Source organism: Anopheles coluzzii, chromosome 3 (assembly GCF_943734685.1).
Source record: "Anopheles coluzzii chromosome 3, AcolN3, whole genome shotgun sequence".
Classification (NCBI taxonomy): domain Eukaryota; kingdom Metazoa; phylum Arthropoda; class Insecta; order Diptera; family Culicidae; genus Anopheles; species Anopheles coluzzii.
The window spans coordinates 91,762,489-91,780,279 of record NC_064671.1 but is presented as its reverse complement, the minus strand read 5'-3'; the positions used below and the strand labels follow the sequence as shown (position 1 = coordinate 91,780,279).

Sequence of the window (17,791 nt, the reverse complement as noted above, 5' to 3'; positions counted from 1 at the left end):
AAATTCCTGTCCAGCAAGGGTGCAATAGAGGCCAACTCCCATTACATTAAGTTCATTTCACGCAAGAAAGAGTCTATAAAGTGTCCCACAGCTATGAGAACTCGTGGAAAACCCTTTAAAACACAAAACGCATTTTTGTAATTTTTGGAATTGCAGACAGCCATTGATATATATTTCAAATAATAATAATAATTCTTTAGCCATTACCTACGTATGCAATAATGCCAACGTCCAAATAAATAAATGAAAACAGGAACAAAACTCATCCAAACACCACGCTTGTGATGAAATCCAACAATTTCAAAAAGAAACAAATTCACCAATTCAAATACTTCTCTATTAAACTACCACCATCTAATAGAAGAACAATTCCGGAAAGTTATTCTCGTAGATTGGTCGCTGACCACCGGCCGCCAGGTGATGCTTGCCCGGCTCAATCATCGACGGCCCGTTGAGTCCCCCGTTGGCGGCAAGCAGCAGCGAACCGGCCTGTACACCGCAGGAAGCCGAAATCTGTCGTTCCGCCGACAGGGCGTTAAAGATTTCGTTCAGCTTGTTCTGGATGACGTCGTGCTTCGGTTCGGTCCGCCGTACCAAATCCTCGAACGCCGTCTCCCGGAACGTGCGCCCAATTTGCATCTGCTTTTCGCGCGCCTCACGCTTCGAAGCTTCCGTCGGTTCGGCCAGCACGCGCTTCATCGACTCGAAGTTGTACTCGGAGGCGAGCGAGCGCTTCTGGACGCCTGGGGAGCTGCTGACGCTTTCGATGTCGTTGTAGCTCGCATCGACCACACTGTTCCGAACGGCACCTGTGGAGAAGGGGGGATTAGCAAAAAGGACACACAAACAATCCTCTGAATCAATGACTTACTGTGCGTGTCAACCCACGAGTGACGGTGCGCCGATATGTCCGTCTGGTTGAGGGCGTACGGTGTCCCTGTCTGGACGCGGTTGCACTCCAGCCCGGCCTGCTGCAAACATTCCGCCACCGCCAGCTTGTCCACGAGCAGATGGGGCAGGTTGGTGTTCAGCGTGCTCGGTGCACTCTTGTCGTTGTCCATCAGCGGGGGCAGCAGATAGGAAGCCTCCTCCTTGCGTGCCTGTATCAGCTTCTCGACGTACTCGACCAGCGGCCCGACACCGGTACAGCGTCCGAGCAGGATCAGCAGCGAAATGGCAATGCTGTGCAGATTGCAGCGATGCTTTGGCGATAGTTCCACCTCGGTTACGGCCACTTGCTGTACGCTGTGTGTGTGTTGGTGTGAATAAGATGGAAAAAGGTCATTACGGGGGGTGGTAGTGAAGAGCTAATTGAATTCGTTCGATTTAGAGAATGAGGCGGAAGTGTCCTCGGAAAAGAGAGGGCGGATATTGATTTTTTTGCGTGGATATTTTAAGAGAAATCAATTGAATTTGGGGAGGGAGAATAAAAGCACGAGAAGGATGAAACACTTCGTTTGACCTATGACTTTTGAGTTGATTGCATGCTATGACCGCTATTTTCTACTTTCAAGTGCGAAATTGATACTTAAAAATCCTTTGAGGCTAGTTTAATTATCAATTATAAGGTAAGAGAGCATTTTTTGAATAATATTTTTCAATAGAAATTGATCAATAACTTAGATAAATAATATTTAACGCGGCCGTTACAGACTCCGCGTCACAAAAGACCCGTTTTCAGTTCAAATCGCGAATGGAGCGAGTTCAAGCCTCATCAAATGCACAGACAGACATGAGGAACAAGGGCTACTAAGATTGTTGTTCTGCCCAAATACGAAGCTTGCCGCATACATGTCCATACATCACCATGGAGATCATGTTGAAGCTTCTTCTACCCCCCAAAGACAACATCCACATCCCGATAAGGAAACTCACCCCAATATGAACAGCAGAAACTCTTGCATCGTTTCACCGCACGCCATCTCGACGATCACCAGTGCGATCGTGTTGTAGGACGATTTCAGCACCTCCAGGTGGTTCTCCTGCGACATGCTCTCGATGATGGCCTGCAGTATGTTCGAGCCGTACTTGTGCGTGAACAGTATGTCCGACCGGGACGGCGTTTCGATCGTCAGCGTCGGATAGTGGCTCACGTTGATCACGTTCAGCAGATGCTGGTTCTGGTGCCGATCGAGCAGCTGCTGGAAGATCTGCATCACGATGATGCGGATCGGGATGGAGGCGGCCCGTGCCATCTTGAGCAGCGGCTGCAGGAACGACACGGGGAATGCTTTCTCGAACGAAACGGTTCGGTATTGGGTGCCCACCTTCAGCAAACTCTTCAGCAGAATGTTCTGCAGCAGATGGTCACCCTTGCTCTTGTGCGACGGATCCGGCACCGTGTTCATGATGAAGAGCATTATTTCAATCTTCTGATAGTCGGGATGATGGTTGGCGAACTCGCCCAGTGCGTTGATCAGTGCCTCCTGGTACTGCGTCTCTTCCGGCGTTGATTCGTCGTGCTGCGTGCTAACGCTCGTCTTCAGGTGCATCAGCAGATTGTTAATAATATCCAGTGCCGATGGGCCGACACTTTCACCCGCGGCGATGGCAATAATCTTGGAAAGCACGACCGCAAGCGAGGTTCGCGTTTTGGGCGAGGAAGTTAGATTTTGGTCCAGGTGCGACATGAGCGTTTCCACCACCGTGTACGAGTACTGCGGTTGGATCGAGATCATTACAATGCGGAACGTGTCGATCGCGAACTTGTTCGGCACCCACAGCTTATGATGGTCCAGATGCGTGAGCAGCGGTTTCAGCACCGATTTGATATGCCCAAACGATGCCCTGCTGACCAGCTCCCGCAGAACCGCTTCCGCTAGCAACGGTGGCGTCGACGGGGTCGCTTCCGTGTCTGTCGATTTCGACGGCCCCGATTGCATGTTAAACAGCAGCGAGGGAACAATCTTTTCCATGTGCTGCTTCTCCCAAATGTTTGCCACCAAATCGTCCGACACCGTCTTGCGGATGACGCCCTGCAGCCCCTTGATGCCGGCCATCCGGATGCTGTCGCGCAGCTCCATGTCGTCGTTGTTGCCGTAGCACATGGAGGAAAACTTGGAGATGAAAAAGTCATACCGCCGATGGTAGGACGGTGTGTCTTCTTCGATGTTCGCGAACCGCACGAACGAATTGGTGGCCATGATCTGGAGCGTCGGATTCGTGTCCTCCAGCAGCTTCTGCACCATGCGCAGGAACGATTCGACGAACAGGTTCAGTATCTGGGCATGGCAGGCCATCAGCAGCAGATCCATCGCTTCCATCGCGATCTCGACGAACTTGTACCGCTTGCGGTAGATGTCCTTCGAGGCGCGCTGGTACAGATACTCCCCAATCCGGTCCAACTTCTCCGGCGAGCGCAGCGAGTAGAAGGTGAGCTTTTCCATGTTCGATTTCACCAATCCGTCCTCCGGATTGGCCGGAAAGATGTTATCCACCAGCCGCTTGTAGCGGGGCCGCAACGCCGAACAGCAACCGCAGCAACCTGCAATCAGTAGATTCACAATTAATTTTCTCATCCAACAGCAACACCGGGGCCGATGATGTTTGGGGTAGGAATTTCGGTCCTCAAGCAGTTTCTTCCATTTCTTGCTTGGGGCACGGACTGTTTACCTAGCATTTTCGATAGGAGTGAGTTGCTGGAGCACTTGGATGAAGCAAAAAGAACGCACACACGCACTCGGTGATGGCAGTGGAACAAAACTACTTTGCTAGAGGCTTCTTTCCCTGCCTTGCTGGTGATTACACATCACAATCACACGCGCCTGGGTGTGTGGAAGGGGGACTAATTGGGGCGCATTTTTATCGGAAACACAAAACACCAGGGACGCTTTCGCAAAAGGCAGTGTCCAGTGAACGGAAAGGTAGGTAATACGAACAGGGCGAAGGAAGAGGCAGAACTGATTTTTGTTTCAGCCGCGATTGACGCATGACGTCATACTGGCTCGGTTTCCGTATCAGCTGTTTTTGAAAGGGTTTTTTTTCGTGTTTTGGGAGTTATTTAATCTTCTAGCTTGTACAAAAATTACATTTTATAAGGAAAGTACAATTTTAATTGAATATTCAACGCTTTCGCAATTTAAAGGTAAATAAACATTTTCAAACTGTCAAAAGTCGGTGTCCGGTGGACGTCGAGCAGTGGTGCAGGATTTCGAGCGGATTTAAAATGTGCATCCCGAAACCGTTGCAACTTCGCGAGGGAAAGGTTTTAAAAATTGATTTTCACAAATCAAATTACGATTCGATGCGTTTGAAAGTTAAAAGAGATGCGAGAAGTATTTGGTTTACATATTGATTTGAATGAATTGTTGCTGTAAGTATGTTAAAAGGTAAGATTAAGAGATTTACTCCTCACAAGGATATTAGCTAGTGGAAAGGAATAAATATTACATAAAAAGTCACAAAGCAATTCAAATCATAATTGTTCCATAGTTTGCAACCTCTCCTTGATTTCTTGTCATTCAATAAGTTTCATTTTACTACTGTAAAAAGGCCAGAGGTAGACCAGGCCAAGCTCAGTGTGGGAGTTGAACCACATCCGGTCTTGTAGGATCTGGCGTCTCTCTGGCGTCGTTTATTAAACACCATTCTTTATACCACGTTTTTGATATTTTTTTATATATATTTTTCAATACTTCTTCAAGTAAATGCAATAATTCTAATGATCCCCAAAACGGCCAGTGCATTATTTAATTGCCTTTAAATCGATATTCCACCATCCACAGCGAATATTTATTATCCTGCCGAGCACCTTTTTCGTGTAGTCCGGAAGTAGTCAACCGTGTTCCCGTGCAGTCACGCGATGGCTCTCGCTCTTACCATTACCCTCATATCAACCCCCCCCCCCCCCCGCCCACAATTCCCTTGGTAAACATTAACCATTTCCTACCGTTATGTAATAGGCCCTGCGACAAAACTTACATCCTTCGGTGCACTTTTTCACGAACGAGTCCAGGAACTCGGGCATCTCCAGCGGCTCGAAGCAGCATTTGATCATCGACATTGTGTGATTGGGTTTGGTTCGAACTTCACGTTTCACTTGCGTAGACAACGGGGATTACTATTGGTTAAAATTCTGATTTTCTTGAGCAAAGTTAATTAAAGCTGAGCTGAGTTCGTGTGATAGTCATCGCTTAAGATCTGAATTTTATATCAATTTACACGCTTGCCTTTAAAGCTGAACACAAAACACACACATTGTATCACAAAGGAAGCGCTAATTTAATTAGCTTGTATTAACTTTTTAGCCGATATTACTGATTCATTTAGAACACTTCACACATACCCGGCCGACGGTTCCGTTTGATGCAGTATTTTTGCTCATGTGATACCAATAAAACAATGATTCACTACTTGAGTGGGTGGGCAAAAAACCACAAAGCTGCCCTGTACTGTGCTGTGAACCAAACCAGGCAGGCAATTAGTCCTTCTTGTCACCGCAAAGGGCCAGCAATCAAACAAGGTCAAACTTTGAACTTTTCTTTCCCATCCGCGGCAACCCCATCGACGGCGAAGGGAAAGGAAAATTTCCCACAGGACACACTTTTCCTTCACTCACTTCACTCTCTTGCTTTCTATCTCTCTCACGCGAACCCTCCTTCGTTCGAATGGTCTAACAAAACGAAGCTTCCCTCACGCTAGTCCATCTTCGACTGGAAAAGTGTCGACCGTGCGGAAAACGGTGTCGCTTTTCCGACCGTCCCGACATGCGCACTAGCTATCACTCTCTGTTTTTATCGATAACAGTTGACAAACACAGTCGCACAATCTCTCTATGTATCACTTGTGGTTCGGCTTGAAGTTACAGGTTGTTTATGAATGGAATTTAAAGCCATTGAGGAAAAAGATCACCGAGAGCTGCTGCTCTTTGCATCACTGTACCGAAATCCCTTGGGTTCGCTTTTTGTTTTGGAGAGTGTTTGTAAGGTGTAACTTTAACCGCGTACAGCTGAGCACGGTGCAATAAACCATGTCGCACGTGGACTGTAGCGCAAAACTGCTGCTGGTGATGGAAAATGGCAACATCCTCCCTTCTGTGGATTGACTGACTGCAGCGATCCGAAACGGAGGTCGTTAGCTATCAATTGCGTCTGCGATCATCAACTGGCTCAAGGTCAGTGTGATGTGATTGAGTGAACAAATAAGTGTTGATGTAATCGAGAAGGCAGTTAGAAGGGACTATGTTGTGGGGTAATTTCTTAAATAACTTTTTGAGTCGATTTTTTTACTTATATAAAAAGAATTCAATCGAATCCAACGAACCCTTTACTCCCAAAAAACCCAATTCAAATTAGAAAAACTCAGAAGAACATGATTCTAATTGCACTGACGTCATACGAGAAAAACGCCCACTTACTAAGCCTTCAAGTTCACTTTCGATCGCCATAATAAGCAGCTCAAAAAACGAAAAAAAAGAAGCTGAACCGTTTACTGTATTCTAATTACCATACACACACACACACTCACTCATAAACGCCGCTTATTGAAGCCGCAAAGTGGTAAAGTTCTGAGCTGGAACCAAACAAGAACACCCTTGGGCGCACTTTTCTCTACCAAGCGCGTGTGTTGTGCAGAGGAAGAAGAAGAGCAAAAGAAGAAAAAATAAAAAAGCAGAGCAAAAAGTAAAAGCGGAAAACGCGAATGGGCGGCAGTGTAAGTGTTTCATTACTACTAAGGCGGCTGCGCGAGCTATTCCGGTAAAGTATTTTCATTTGGCTTTGGCGCTATTACGCAGGCTTGCGCAAAAGGGGGTGCTGTGGAGAGCATTCGCTTTCACCGCTTCCGGGGGGAGGGGGGGCTCATCTCTTTTAAGAACGATTAGCAACGTGAAGCGCATATTTATATGAATGATTACTGTTTTTACCAATGCAATTTGCACCGGCCGAGACGCCCTTCCCGGCTGCACTTTCATAATGTGGTTTGGTCCACACATTAACGGCGGCGGTGGTGGTAATGCTTCGCGCGATCATTGCACAATAAATCGACCATCGTGCGCGCCACATAATCGACCGGATGGTTTCGTTGGAAATGCGCATAAGCGTACGCCAACAGCAGCAGCACGGGCAGCAGCAAAAAATGGGAAACATTCAAAACAAAACGCGCTTACATCGGTAACGGCTGGTCGAAGTAGGCGATCAATTTCACTTGTTTGTCCATTACAGCAGCAAGCGCGCATCCCTTGCAAGACAAGTGAAAAGAAAAGTCGCGCGCGCCTGTGTGTGTGTATGTGTGTTTGGGTACATGTGCGTGCTTAAAGCTCATAATATTGTGCGCAAAAAATTCATTGACCGTGTACAGAAATTCGTGTGCAGCAGCACCTGAACAATGCACTTTTTTGTGCATACTCATACCACCATTGAGGGCTTTGAATAATATTTCAAAAAAGACAGCAATGCACGAAGCGACTAACCCCCTCGCGCGAAAGGTGAGTGACAGCTTGATTGATAGGAAGCTTAATTCTTGCACGACAAACTGCAATCTTTTCTTAAATAAAAAAAAAAATCATTTGCCACCAATAAATTTCCCAATTTCTTTTTTTTTCTTGTTTTCGGTACTCATTATTCTTCCTTTCGCTGGCAGAACCTTTTCCTCCGCTTTTTGCGGTGTCAATCACTTGGAAGGAGAGAGAGAGGTTTTTTCACCCCTCATTGCGTTGCAATTCTGAGCTTGATTTAAACACATTGTCACACGAGCAAACACACACACACATTCCTCACTATTCCTGTTGCGGGCGGTCATTACGTACGTTTAGCACGTTCACGGGTAGAATAGAATCCGTCCGAAGGGACATGGGAATACGCCGTGATGGTCAAGGGAGAGTTCCCTTCCAGCTTAAGTGGGCGGTATGTGTGTGTGCGTGTGTGTGGTGTACTTGGCGAACTGTCAAGAGGAATTTCGGTGGTACTTCATCATCGTCAAGATCGTGGCGATTAAAGTGGCGGAGTCTTGGCGTGCGCATCTACCGGTCCGGTACTTCACCTTTTTAGCTTTCTGGGTGTGCTGGTGGAGAAGAACGAGCGTACGTTTGCTAAGGTCGGCCAGGGTAAGGGAATTAAGATTTCTGTGGAACGATATTTTCTTAATTTAAATGTTGCTAATAACTGGATGGGGAGAGATGAAACAAGAGAAAAAAGGGAATAAAAGATATAAGTAGTAAAAGTGATTTGAAAACTAAGGAAGAATATAAAAAAGAAACAGGAATAAACATGACAACAAAGAGCTGATAATAATAGAAGAAAACATGTATGCATGTCTGCAATAGTTTGTGGTGTTTTGGTGCTTTTTCCTATGTTTTTTCCTTTACTAAGCTTGTATTCTACAATTTACGTATTTAGTTGATCATTTACTAGTTTGTTTTATCATTTACTATTCATCTTTACGACTTACTTTCTTGTGTGCTTCTCTTCTCTTTCCCAAATTGAACTTTATATCATTATTATTTTGACTTATTTTGACATTTTAGTAAAGAAAAAAAGACAAAATAAAAGTAAAGTAGTAGCATTATAAGTTCCTGCTTAAACACAGCTTAACATAAATAAACAATAAATAAACGTATCAAAACTCAACACTTTACAAGGAAAGCAGAAAACCACACAACAATGCTAAAAAAAAAGAAGTAAACCTTTCCCCACAATTTATGGGAATTACTTCCCCAGGTAGTTATCATTACCATACGCGTTTATTTATTGTTACCCACCACACGGTACACTGTTCTGAAGGTGCTCATCGTCAATGTGCCTTCCGAAAAGTTTGGAACAGCTTCGCCCCCCCCCCCCCCCCCGCGGCCAAGAAGAACAGAGTTGTAGAACATAATTTCGTCATCCTTAGCGTAAAGTGGATAAGATAGCCGTAGGGGTAAATTATGCGAATGCACCCATTGGGACGAACCTGCGCGACGCTCGCAACCGTCAAGTGGACTGCCCTCTTCATCCTCTCCTGCTCCTGCCCATCCTCCAAACAATTCCATATTTCGTGTGCTTGTTTTCGGCGTGAGTGGTCAAGAAGAAGTCACTTGAAATGGGGCCCGCAAAGGCACCAGCACCGCAGAGGGCGCAAGGTAAACCACAACACACGTTTGGTTCCGGTTGGTTAGCCGGTTGCTTTATGGATGATCATGATGGGAGCAAAGGGGAGCGAGTGAGGGGGGGGGGGGGGGGTAGAGGACCATCATTTCTAATGTGCATGCGTACGCCGCGGGCACCTGAAGCACCGATCGTGTGCGCCTTTTATCGCCTGTTGCCCGCAATCCAAAAACCCGATGAAGAAGATGTTTATCGCCACTTCATCTTGTACCAAATGGGTGTTCCTTTCTATCGCACTTTGCTTCGTTTGATCATGCCAAGGGCAAGGGTCTGTTGTTTTCGTGGGCATTCGTGGGCAACCGCAAAGTGCATTGGTATATGGATGTAGGTTAGCAGGGACGCATGGTGGGATTAATGTTTGTAATTGAACTTTGATAGTGATCGGATTTCGACAAGAGACTGTTGAGAAGAGATTGGAAAAATATTAATAATAGTTTCAAGAAAACATATTAATTATTGACATTTTAAGTGTAAATGAATATAAATAAACCTTAAAAGAAGAACTATTTAAATAAACAAAACATTGCAAAGACAAGATGATGAATTCAAACCCAAGTATATTAAATAGAAAAGAAAGAGATGCCAAAATCCAATAAGAAGGTATTAAAAAGGAGGAAACTTAATAAGACATTACTCCCAATAATAAAAGAGAAGCGATCAATCCATTACAAAACGAAAGAGAGTAATTTCTTAAAGGTCTTACCACACAAAACCCTAAGGTAAACTCTGCACAAACACGAATTCACCAAAGCAAAGGCACCGTTTGTTTGAAATGTATCTTTTACTTTCCAACACGATACAAAAGCATACAATAACAACACAACACCAAAACCACTCTCCAGAAAAAAAGCATCCCGCTGCGTCACGCACCCCAAATAAGTGAAAATATCATTAACGCACGCGGGGCCAACCACGCACATAAAGGGCACAAGGCATCAGGTGTCTTGCAGGCCCTTTTTTGTGTCCAGCCCGTCCCATGCACACAACATAATCACAATAAATCCCGAACAATAACCAGTGCAATGCCCGACCGGGTCCCACTGGCACGGTCCCACGAAGCCGAGGCGGCCGTCGTCTAAATTATGTCAAGCGATAATTCTTCCGGAGCGCGGACTTCGCTTAATCCTAATTAAATTTTTGCACCAAACATGCTTTCCATGCGCGTTTGCCTGCCTGCCTGCCTGCCTTCCAGCCAGCAACGGCCACTTGGGCTGCGACTTAAAGGATAACTAACGAAACGCGGAGAAGCAAAACTGCATGCGAAATTCATAACCTAACGAGCGATTGCGATGGCAACGCAGTGCGCACCCCGGACGCGAAGGCGTGTTGCTGTGGTGCGCGCGTTTTTTTTCGTGGTTGTGGTTTCCTTTTTCCAAAGCCCCTGCACACCGTGTTCCTTCCCGAGGCATCGAAATTTATAGAGATGTTACGCTCAAAAGCTAAGAAGGAACGTAAGGAATCACCGCCGCCGTTTGCCATCATATCCCTTGGGGCGACACTTTGGCTCATCGTCGTTTGGCGATGCGCGACTCAATTTTCGCTGCTTTCAGTGGGGGCTTTAATTCATATTTTTTGCACACACTTTTATTTCCTTCTGATTTCGGCACCAGGCGGCATCGGTTGCTGTTGGGTGTCTGCTGTCGAACTGTTCGTTTTATCAATGTGCTTCTCTCTTTTTTATTGTTTTATAAAATATTCTTGCGTGTCTCAGATGCGTCAAACCATGCGCGCGCAAGCGCTTTGGCTGTGGAGTTTGGAATTTGAAGGTTAGACACCTTTTTGCTACAACTGAGAATTCCTTGTTCTTTGTTTTTTCGGTGTTTTGTGTTGAAGTGGCGAGAAGTTTATTAACATAAAACGTAGAAGGATTGTCTTAAGAAGGTTAGGGAATCATAAAGTGGGATCACAAATCCTGTCTAACAACCTGAAAAAGATTTTTCACTCTGTATTCATTCGGTCTAAATTAGATTCGAACTATTGATCTGTCGTATACAAAGTCGTGAGTATAACACTACACCATGAGGGAGTTCGGAGAGAGACAAAAAATTAGTTGATCAGGTGGTGACTAACTCTTTGGATTTGCTTGATTATTTTATGTTTTTAACTTATAAGAAATATAATTTAAGCAATATTCATGAAAACCTTGCAAAACGAAATGTTTGACACTCATGCCACCATCTACTCGTCTGCAACTGCCTCGTTATGTGCCGTGAAAAAACGCATGTTTGCATATTTTCGTCTCGCCGGGCTACGTCGCGCAACGCGTTTGTGCGTGAGAAAAGCACAAGATTTGAAGAAAAATGTTATTATGATTCGTGTTGGAGCATGGTTTAATTCTACGCGCAGAGGTACCGAAACCGAAGGAACCGGAATTTCGTTAGTCGCAACACTCCCGAACGCATCGATCGTCGATCATTCGCATCGGTTCTATCGTGCCTGGAGCTATGCGCTTGCTGTTAAGCAAGTGTCCCTTGAGGGCTTTCTTTAAAGTGAACCGCCAAACAGCTTGATCCTTCCGCAAAAGCTCGCAGTAGTGCGTAGGCTGATAAATTGAGCTGCCTGCAATGTGCATCATTAATGCAGGCGAGCCCGGGCCGTGTCGTCGGCACACCACCAACGTACACGTGTTTCGCTGCGATCGCGGCGCATGTGGCGCAATTGGTGCACTGATTAATGGCAACCCATTACGGGAGAAGCGCAAGAAGAGAAGAAGTCGGCGAGATCGGCGTTTTGGCGTTTTGGTGTTTTGTTAATTAAAACCCATCGGCACGCCACAGGGGGATGAAAAGGAGTCTTTTCCAGGCTTGTGCTAATAATTTCACACTTTCCTACACGGTCCCTGTGGCGATTTTGGCAAACTCGGCGAATACTTGTCGATATCATTATTACTGGTCGTTGGGTTTTTTTTGTGTGGTTTCGTCCCTCTGCAGATAGGAATCCTCATCAAAATGATCATCGCTGTTTTGTTTTAACATCTACGTACATCTCTCGTGCAAGGCATCATTTATTCGTTTTTTTCGTGGTCGCCGCCACCACCGCCTCACGTTTATGGTAAGTAAAGAGTTTAAAATTTATAGCCAACCCATAATCGTAAAACATTAACGAGTATTGTATGAGGTATTCTGTTGAATTGCATATTTCCCCGGGACCAGCTTCCTCATCCCCTCCTTGAAGGACACATTCCGTGATTGTCTCCGGTGTGAGCATTATTGCGACACTGGATTGCCGTTATGTCGCCCAGGCGGTCACTGAACTGCGTCATCAATGATGGGGATGGGGATGATTTTTGTTTTAAAGTGCGTAAGCTTTTGCATCATAAAAATAAGGTTCAGCTCATCCTCAATTGAGTGTGCATTTAATGAAATAACAATCAGTGATGGACATGGAGGGGAAGTTGACTATGTTTAACAGTCATTTTTACACTCTAAATGTCAATGTATGTGTGTGTGTTTGGTTAGGGATGTTTTGTTGATAATTAATGATCGAAAAAATGGTTTTAAATTGGTACCACAAAAGTTGTTGTTCATTAGTTTGAACTTATGAAGTGTGAAATAATGTTGTAAAAATGTTAATTTAAAGGCAATAGAATCGATTGTAGCTCAAAGTGGCGCCCTTTTAATCATAAATATTAGAACGTTTTGTTGATTCAGTTGTGAAGGGCTACTGGAATACACAGCAGAGGAAGCAAGAATTGATTAATAAATAATTGGAAAGGGCTTCATTAATATGTGGCATGTAATGTGGGCTATAAAGCTCAGTCAAACAGTACAAAAGTAGATAAAATACAGACAAGCCAATAAACGTGTATTAATTTTACATTTACACATTTGCACAAGACTTCTTCATTTCATACAAAAACCATACAAAACACACGTTCAAAGACCGACGTCAACATAAAATTCTCATCATAACTCATGCAACCGTCAATGTTGATCTCGACATTTCTTCTTTTCCATATTAAACCGCGGGTATTTGGCGTATAGTGGCGCCACACAGCAACTTTGCTCCCAATTCTATCCACCACAGCGACTAACGAACCCTTTTGCAAGCAAATAATTAATCACTCATATGAAATCATTCCTTATCAGGCCACTGGGTACAAAGTTGTCTTAGTGTGTGTGTCAGTAGTACCGCAACACCATCATTAACCGAACTGGCGGCAGCTGGCTGGCTGTTTTACCCAAACACGGTTAGCATCCGTTTGGGCCATTCTCATAAAACAGCAATTATGCGCGAATCATAAGCGACGAGTGCGGTGCTTCGTGCAGTGCTTTTTGGGGTCACATTTTCGATTGGATGCGGAGCGAGCACCTTAAAGCCCCGCAGTGTGCATGCATGAAGGATCGCGTGGAATCAATAATCTTTAATTGCGCAGCCTTCGGGTCTCCTGGTGCGATACGACCTACCGATGATGGTACGTACGGCGGACGCAGTCGATTGATGTTGAAGTAGCCAGCATATCATGTTGATGCTTTGTGCCCACACACACACACACACACAAGCGCGGCTATGCTTTGTGCCTTTGCGCGAGATCATCAGCCGCGCGGCGCGAAGGTTGCGTCAAAATTTCACTTTCAATCACACGCTTTGGGGTGCTTTTTTCGCACGCCAAGGCAATGTTTCGACCATGCCCTAGCCGGGGACAGATTTTGGCACTGCTGGGACGGTGCAATTGCAGCCGAATGGTGAAAATTGCAACCATCTGTGTGCGCACTGGTGCGACCGGTGCGTTGTGCAGCCACCTTGTCACCTTGTTACGTGCCAGTGGTGGTGAGTGTGCGCGCTAAAACCTTTCCGTGCGGCGCTGGGAAGGGGAGGAGCGGGTCTCGCACGAAGGGGGGAGCCGTGTTCCTGGCTCGCGGGGTTGACTGCCATTTAGGGAAGGTTCAGTGTCAGCGTCGGTTCAGTCCGTGTGCGCGAATGGGGGGGGGGAGGTTTTCACGACGAGAGTGCACGGTTTTGTGACGGTGTAGTGAGGATCGTCGACATTGTGTTCGTGCGGCTTGGGTCGACATGTTTTAGTGGTGGCCTCGTGCTATCAAACTATGCCGAAATGAGGGGCGGAGAGGAGATTGAGCGAAAGAAAACATTCATTAGCGGCAGTTGGGGTGGTTCTGATGTCGATTTTGGTGGGCTGAATGTAGTCAGCTGAGGCGTTTGATGATGAAGTTGTACGAGTTGTTTCCTGTCAGTCGGCCGTTGGGTGTCTCAGGTTACAATTTGTCATAAAGGGTTGTTTTGGGGTGTTTTTTAAAGGGCATTTTAATATGGAACAGAAGCTCGTTTTTAATTATTCTTTATTGTACTACATAATTAAAGAAACTCTACTTTGTAAAAGGCATACAGCTTTGCGCTAATAAAAGCGATCAGAACGAGTAAAGTAATCGTGTAATTTGTTTTACAAATATTTATGATCAATTCTACTTTAATCTCAACATCTGATCCTCATCAAACCGATAATCTTAAAAGCATCCAGCAGTGCTCTTTAAAATTGAACTTTAAATGCCCTCGCCTCCACCCACCGGGGTACGTAAACCTGTTTTAATCGTATGCATTCCACCGTAAAACTAAAACCTTCTTGCCGGAAATGGTGTTTGTTTTTTAATTCTCAAAAAGCAACAAAAAAACCAACACACAACACTGATTGACGCTTTGAATTGGTAAGTATCAAACCAATCAAACAAACAAGAGTACCACCCTGCCCCACGTGGCCCCAGCTTTGTATTTGAACGGTTTGTTGGGCCCCACAAAAGCGGATGTTCTGCCAGGCGGTTTGTTCTCGTTCGCATGCACCCTCGTACAGTGCGGGAAGGGAGGGGAGGACAAATCGTCCGTCTGGTACGACAAACGACAAAACACGACAATTCGGCACCGACCGAAAACCAACCACGGCTCATTATCGCTGCACGCTCAACTAAGCAGTTCTAATTGATTGACGCGAAGGTGGACGCGCTGGTGGAAAGTGGACGGATCATTCCTAGGAAGATCTGGTGGCCCCGAGCAGCTCGATCGCCGATGGCACGCACGCGGTGTGTTATCGGGGTGATTTATATTAATTAGCTCGCACCACCGAACTGAAATTTATGTTCACCTCGGTCGGGCCGCTCGAGTTCAGGTTTATCGTACTCGCACTCAACCATGATGATGACAATCGGTTGACGTATACGGTGATTTTGGTATTTTATTTTGTTTCATCGCGCACCATCGCGCAGCACCACTGGCGCAGCAAAACAATCGGAAACCGATAAAGCACGCGGTATTGCTTTTCCATGCTGCTAATTGAGTGGCAGTAGGCTGGGCGATGATGGGCAGTGGAAGAGGTACAAAGAATTCGATTTTTACCAGTACGTTACCTGGGTAACGTAACCGTAATACCAACAGGGTCTCCACTAGGGGACTTCTCTTTTGCTCAACTGCAGGTTCGTCGCCTATGGTTGTAGTGGTTTTCGAAGTCAAGAAATCGATCGATAAGTTAATTGTATGTACACGTTTAGTGCACAAGGGGCACGGGCTGTATGCTGTCGTAGCGTTTGGGCACGATCGTATACTCCAGCCGTACCACTGCCGTGAGCGAACACGCAAACGAGTGCACTTGGCAATAAATAGGAATTTGCGCGTACAAATCTTACCCGCGCGTTTCGCAGCCGACGCAGGCCGTCGGTTGGTGTGGTTGTTGTTGGTGACGTAGTACCCGTACGGTCGTACTCGTTAACCTAAACCTGCGGCTCTCAAGATTTTCTCGATCGACCCTCTCTCCCTCTTCGTGCATGCTTTTCCGCCCTTTCGCGCCAAGGAAACGAGGTCCCAGACACCTTCGCGAACGGTGCGATCACACCTGTCTTACCTTCGGTACCACCTACACAGGGGCCGTACTGCTGGTATTGGTGCTATCGCGAGGCGAGTGATTTCATTCTTGCTCGGGCGTTGAGACGCTCGATCGATCGATTCATTCATTGCCGAGATCGCCTATGGTGGATGGAAGGAGACGGGGGGGGGTTCGTGGCTGGCGGTGGCGTACAAGTTTTTCGTGGCGCAAGGTATGGTAACATTCTCTCGCGCGTTCGATCTCCGCGGCTCTCCGCGCGCGTGGAATGCGAACTATGGGATTGGAAAGGTTCATTTGTTCGATTAGTTTGATTCATTTATAATATTGAACAACTGAAGTTAAAATATCGCAGAAATACATTGAAAAGTAGAACAAGAAAAAAAAATAAATACTTGATTTCACTTGTAAATAAATTGTAATTAACGTTAAGGTAGCTACCGACATAAAACGTTTGTTTTAATTTCACGATCTATTACAAAAATAATCTCCTAAAACGCTCCTATTACGCGGATCGAAACATTCTCTTTGGCGGCCCTTTGTCCCACCACAAGGTCCGTTTGGCGCACGCTCATGCTCTCCGTTACCATCGCGACGTAGAGAGAGAGAAGGAGCGAGAGCGTGCGAACGCGTGTATCGGCTGAGCAAAACCCGATGAGTACGAGATTTGCTTTTTGCCCCGGTCCGTTTTCGCACAGTCTCCGTCCGAACGCGGTGCCGTCCACAATTGGCGATTTTTGACTGTGACACACTCCGACCGCGTAACCCACTGGGACGCGCACGAAAGCTGTTTAGTGCTACGTAAAACGAAAACGCGTGCGTACGCGCGTACGCCACCTAAACCTCCGAAACGGTGCACGAATTGAACGAAAGCAAATTAATAGTCTAACCCGCGACTAACCAACCACGGGCACGGGCAAAGAACTGGTCCGTTTTCACGATCACGAGCTCAAACGAGGCACAGAGCGAGCGAGGGGGAAACAAAAAAAGAAGGATGCTAATTGCAGTGTGTGTAGTAATGTGACGTAAACGCGTAATGCTAATCATTTGTGTGAAGGAAAGATTTCAACCGCGCAACAAGTGACAAACCCGTTTTTTGTTGATGTTGGTGCAGCTGCCGTTGTTGATTTTAAATTAGTTTACTCTAAAAGCACACTAAGTGAATTAAGCTCGTCGTTACTAAGTGTACGTGTGTGGGTGTGTGTTTGTGTGTTAAGAAAAAATTGTTCTTATCATTTAACAATCCCTCAAGTGCGTCAATCTCCTCCCGTGCGTCTATGGGTGTAATTTTACTCTTTCGAAAAGCAGGCGGTTTAAAATATCACATTCCAGCACGCGCGTGCTCGCGCCTCTTGAGTGATTGCTTCCGCTTCGGGGTTTTGGTGGTTACAAGGAGTTACCAGCGGCCCAGAGGCGCAATCGTAAGTGTGACAGACGGACAAGGAGTCGAAACCTAATATGTTTACCTAGCTAACGTAGCGTAACGGTTTAGCGATTTTAGCACCAGTAATCGAACCTGGGATTGTCACAATTCCCGCGTCGTCCAGTGACGTCTTAATGGATTAGCGTTTGCTTATCTGAGCGGCCGCCCTGTTAGCGTTTTGTACGCGTGATCAATCACGCGCGTGAACAGTGAAACGCAAACAAAAAGAAGCTAACGGTGCATTGTGGACGCCCTTTGGCAGAGCGAAACTGTAAATCAGGTATGTGTTTTGGTATTGATTTTGTGTTTCACTCACCGCTTGCTTCTATGCAAAATACTGGTCCTTCGAGTCGGAACTCCTGTAGGACTGAAGCCATTACAACCGCAATTCATATTTGGGAATCGAAATAACCTTTCGATACTTTGTTGCTGTTCCCTGTGTGTTCGCGCTCTCTGTGCCTACAT

General features: G+C 45.9%; 2 protein-coding genes across 3 annotated transcripts in view; one reads left to right on the top strand and one right to left on the bottom strand.

Moving 5' to 3' along the window:
• Positions 1-132: 132 nt before the first annotated feature.
• On the bottom strand, positions 133-5,659 carry LOC120957097 (protein EFR3 homolog cmp44E). Of its 2 annotated transcripts, none has more exons than XM_040379097.2 (4): positions 4,921-5,659; positions 1,876-3,484; positions 872-1,245; positions 133-809 (listed from the first exon to the last, which is right to left on the bottom strand). In XM_040379097.2, exons 1-4 carry the CDS (start codon positions 5,000-5,002, stop codon positions 355-357), a joined length of 2,520 nt encoding a protein of 839 aa, XP_040235031.1. In that variant the 5' UTR covers positions 5,003-5,659; the 3' UTR covers positions 133-354. The 2 variants fall into 2 exon arrangements, with proteins under 2 accessions (XP_040235031.1, XP_040235032.1); XM_040379098.2 differs by lacking the exon at positions 4,921-5,659 and adding an exon at positions 3,613-4,005.
• A 10,913-nt stretch (positions 5,660-16,572) lies between these two features.
• Positions 16,573-17,791, top strand: part of LOC120956702 (uncharacterized) — a 33,189-nt gene continuing 31,970 nt past the window's right edge. The window contains exon 1 of the mRNA XM_049610707.1: positions 16,573-17,324. Within this exon, the coding sequence (XP_049466664.1) occupies positions 17,181-17,324 (144 nt within the window). The 5' untranslated portion in view covers positions 16,573-17,180. The remainder of the gene's footprint in view (positions 17,325-17,791) is intronic.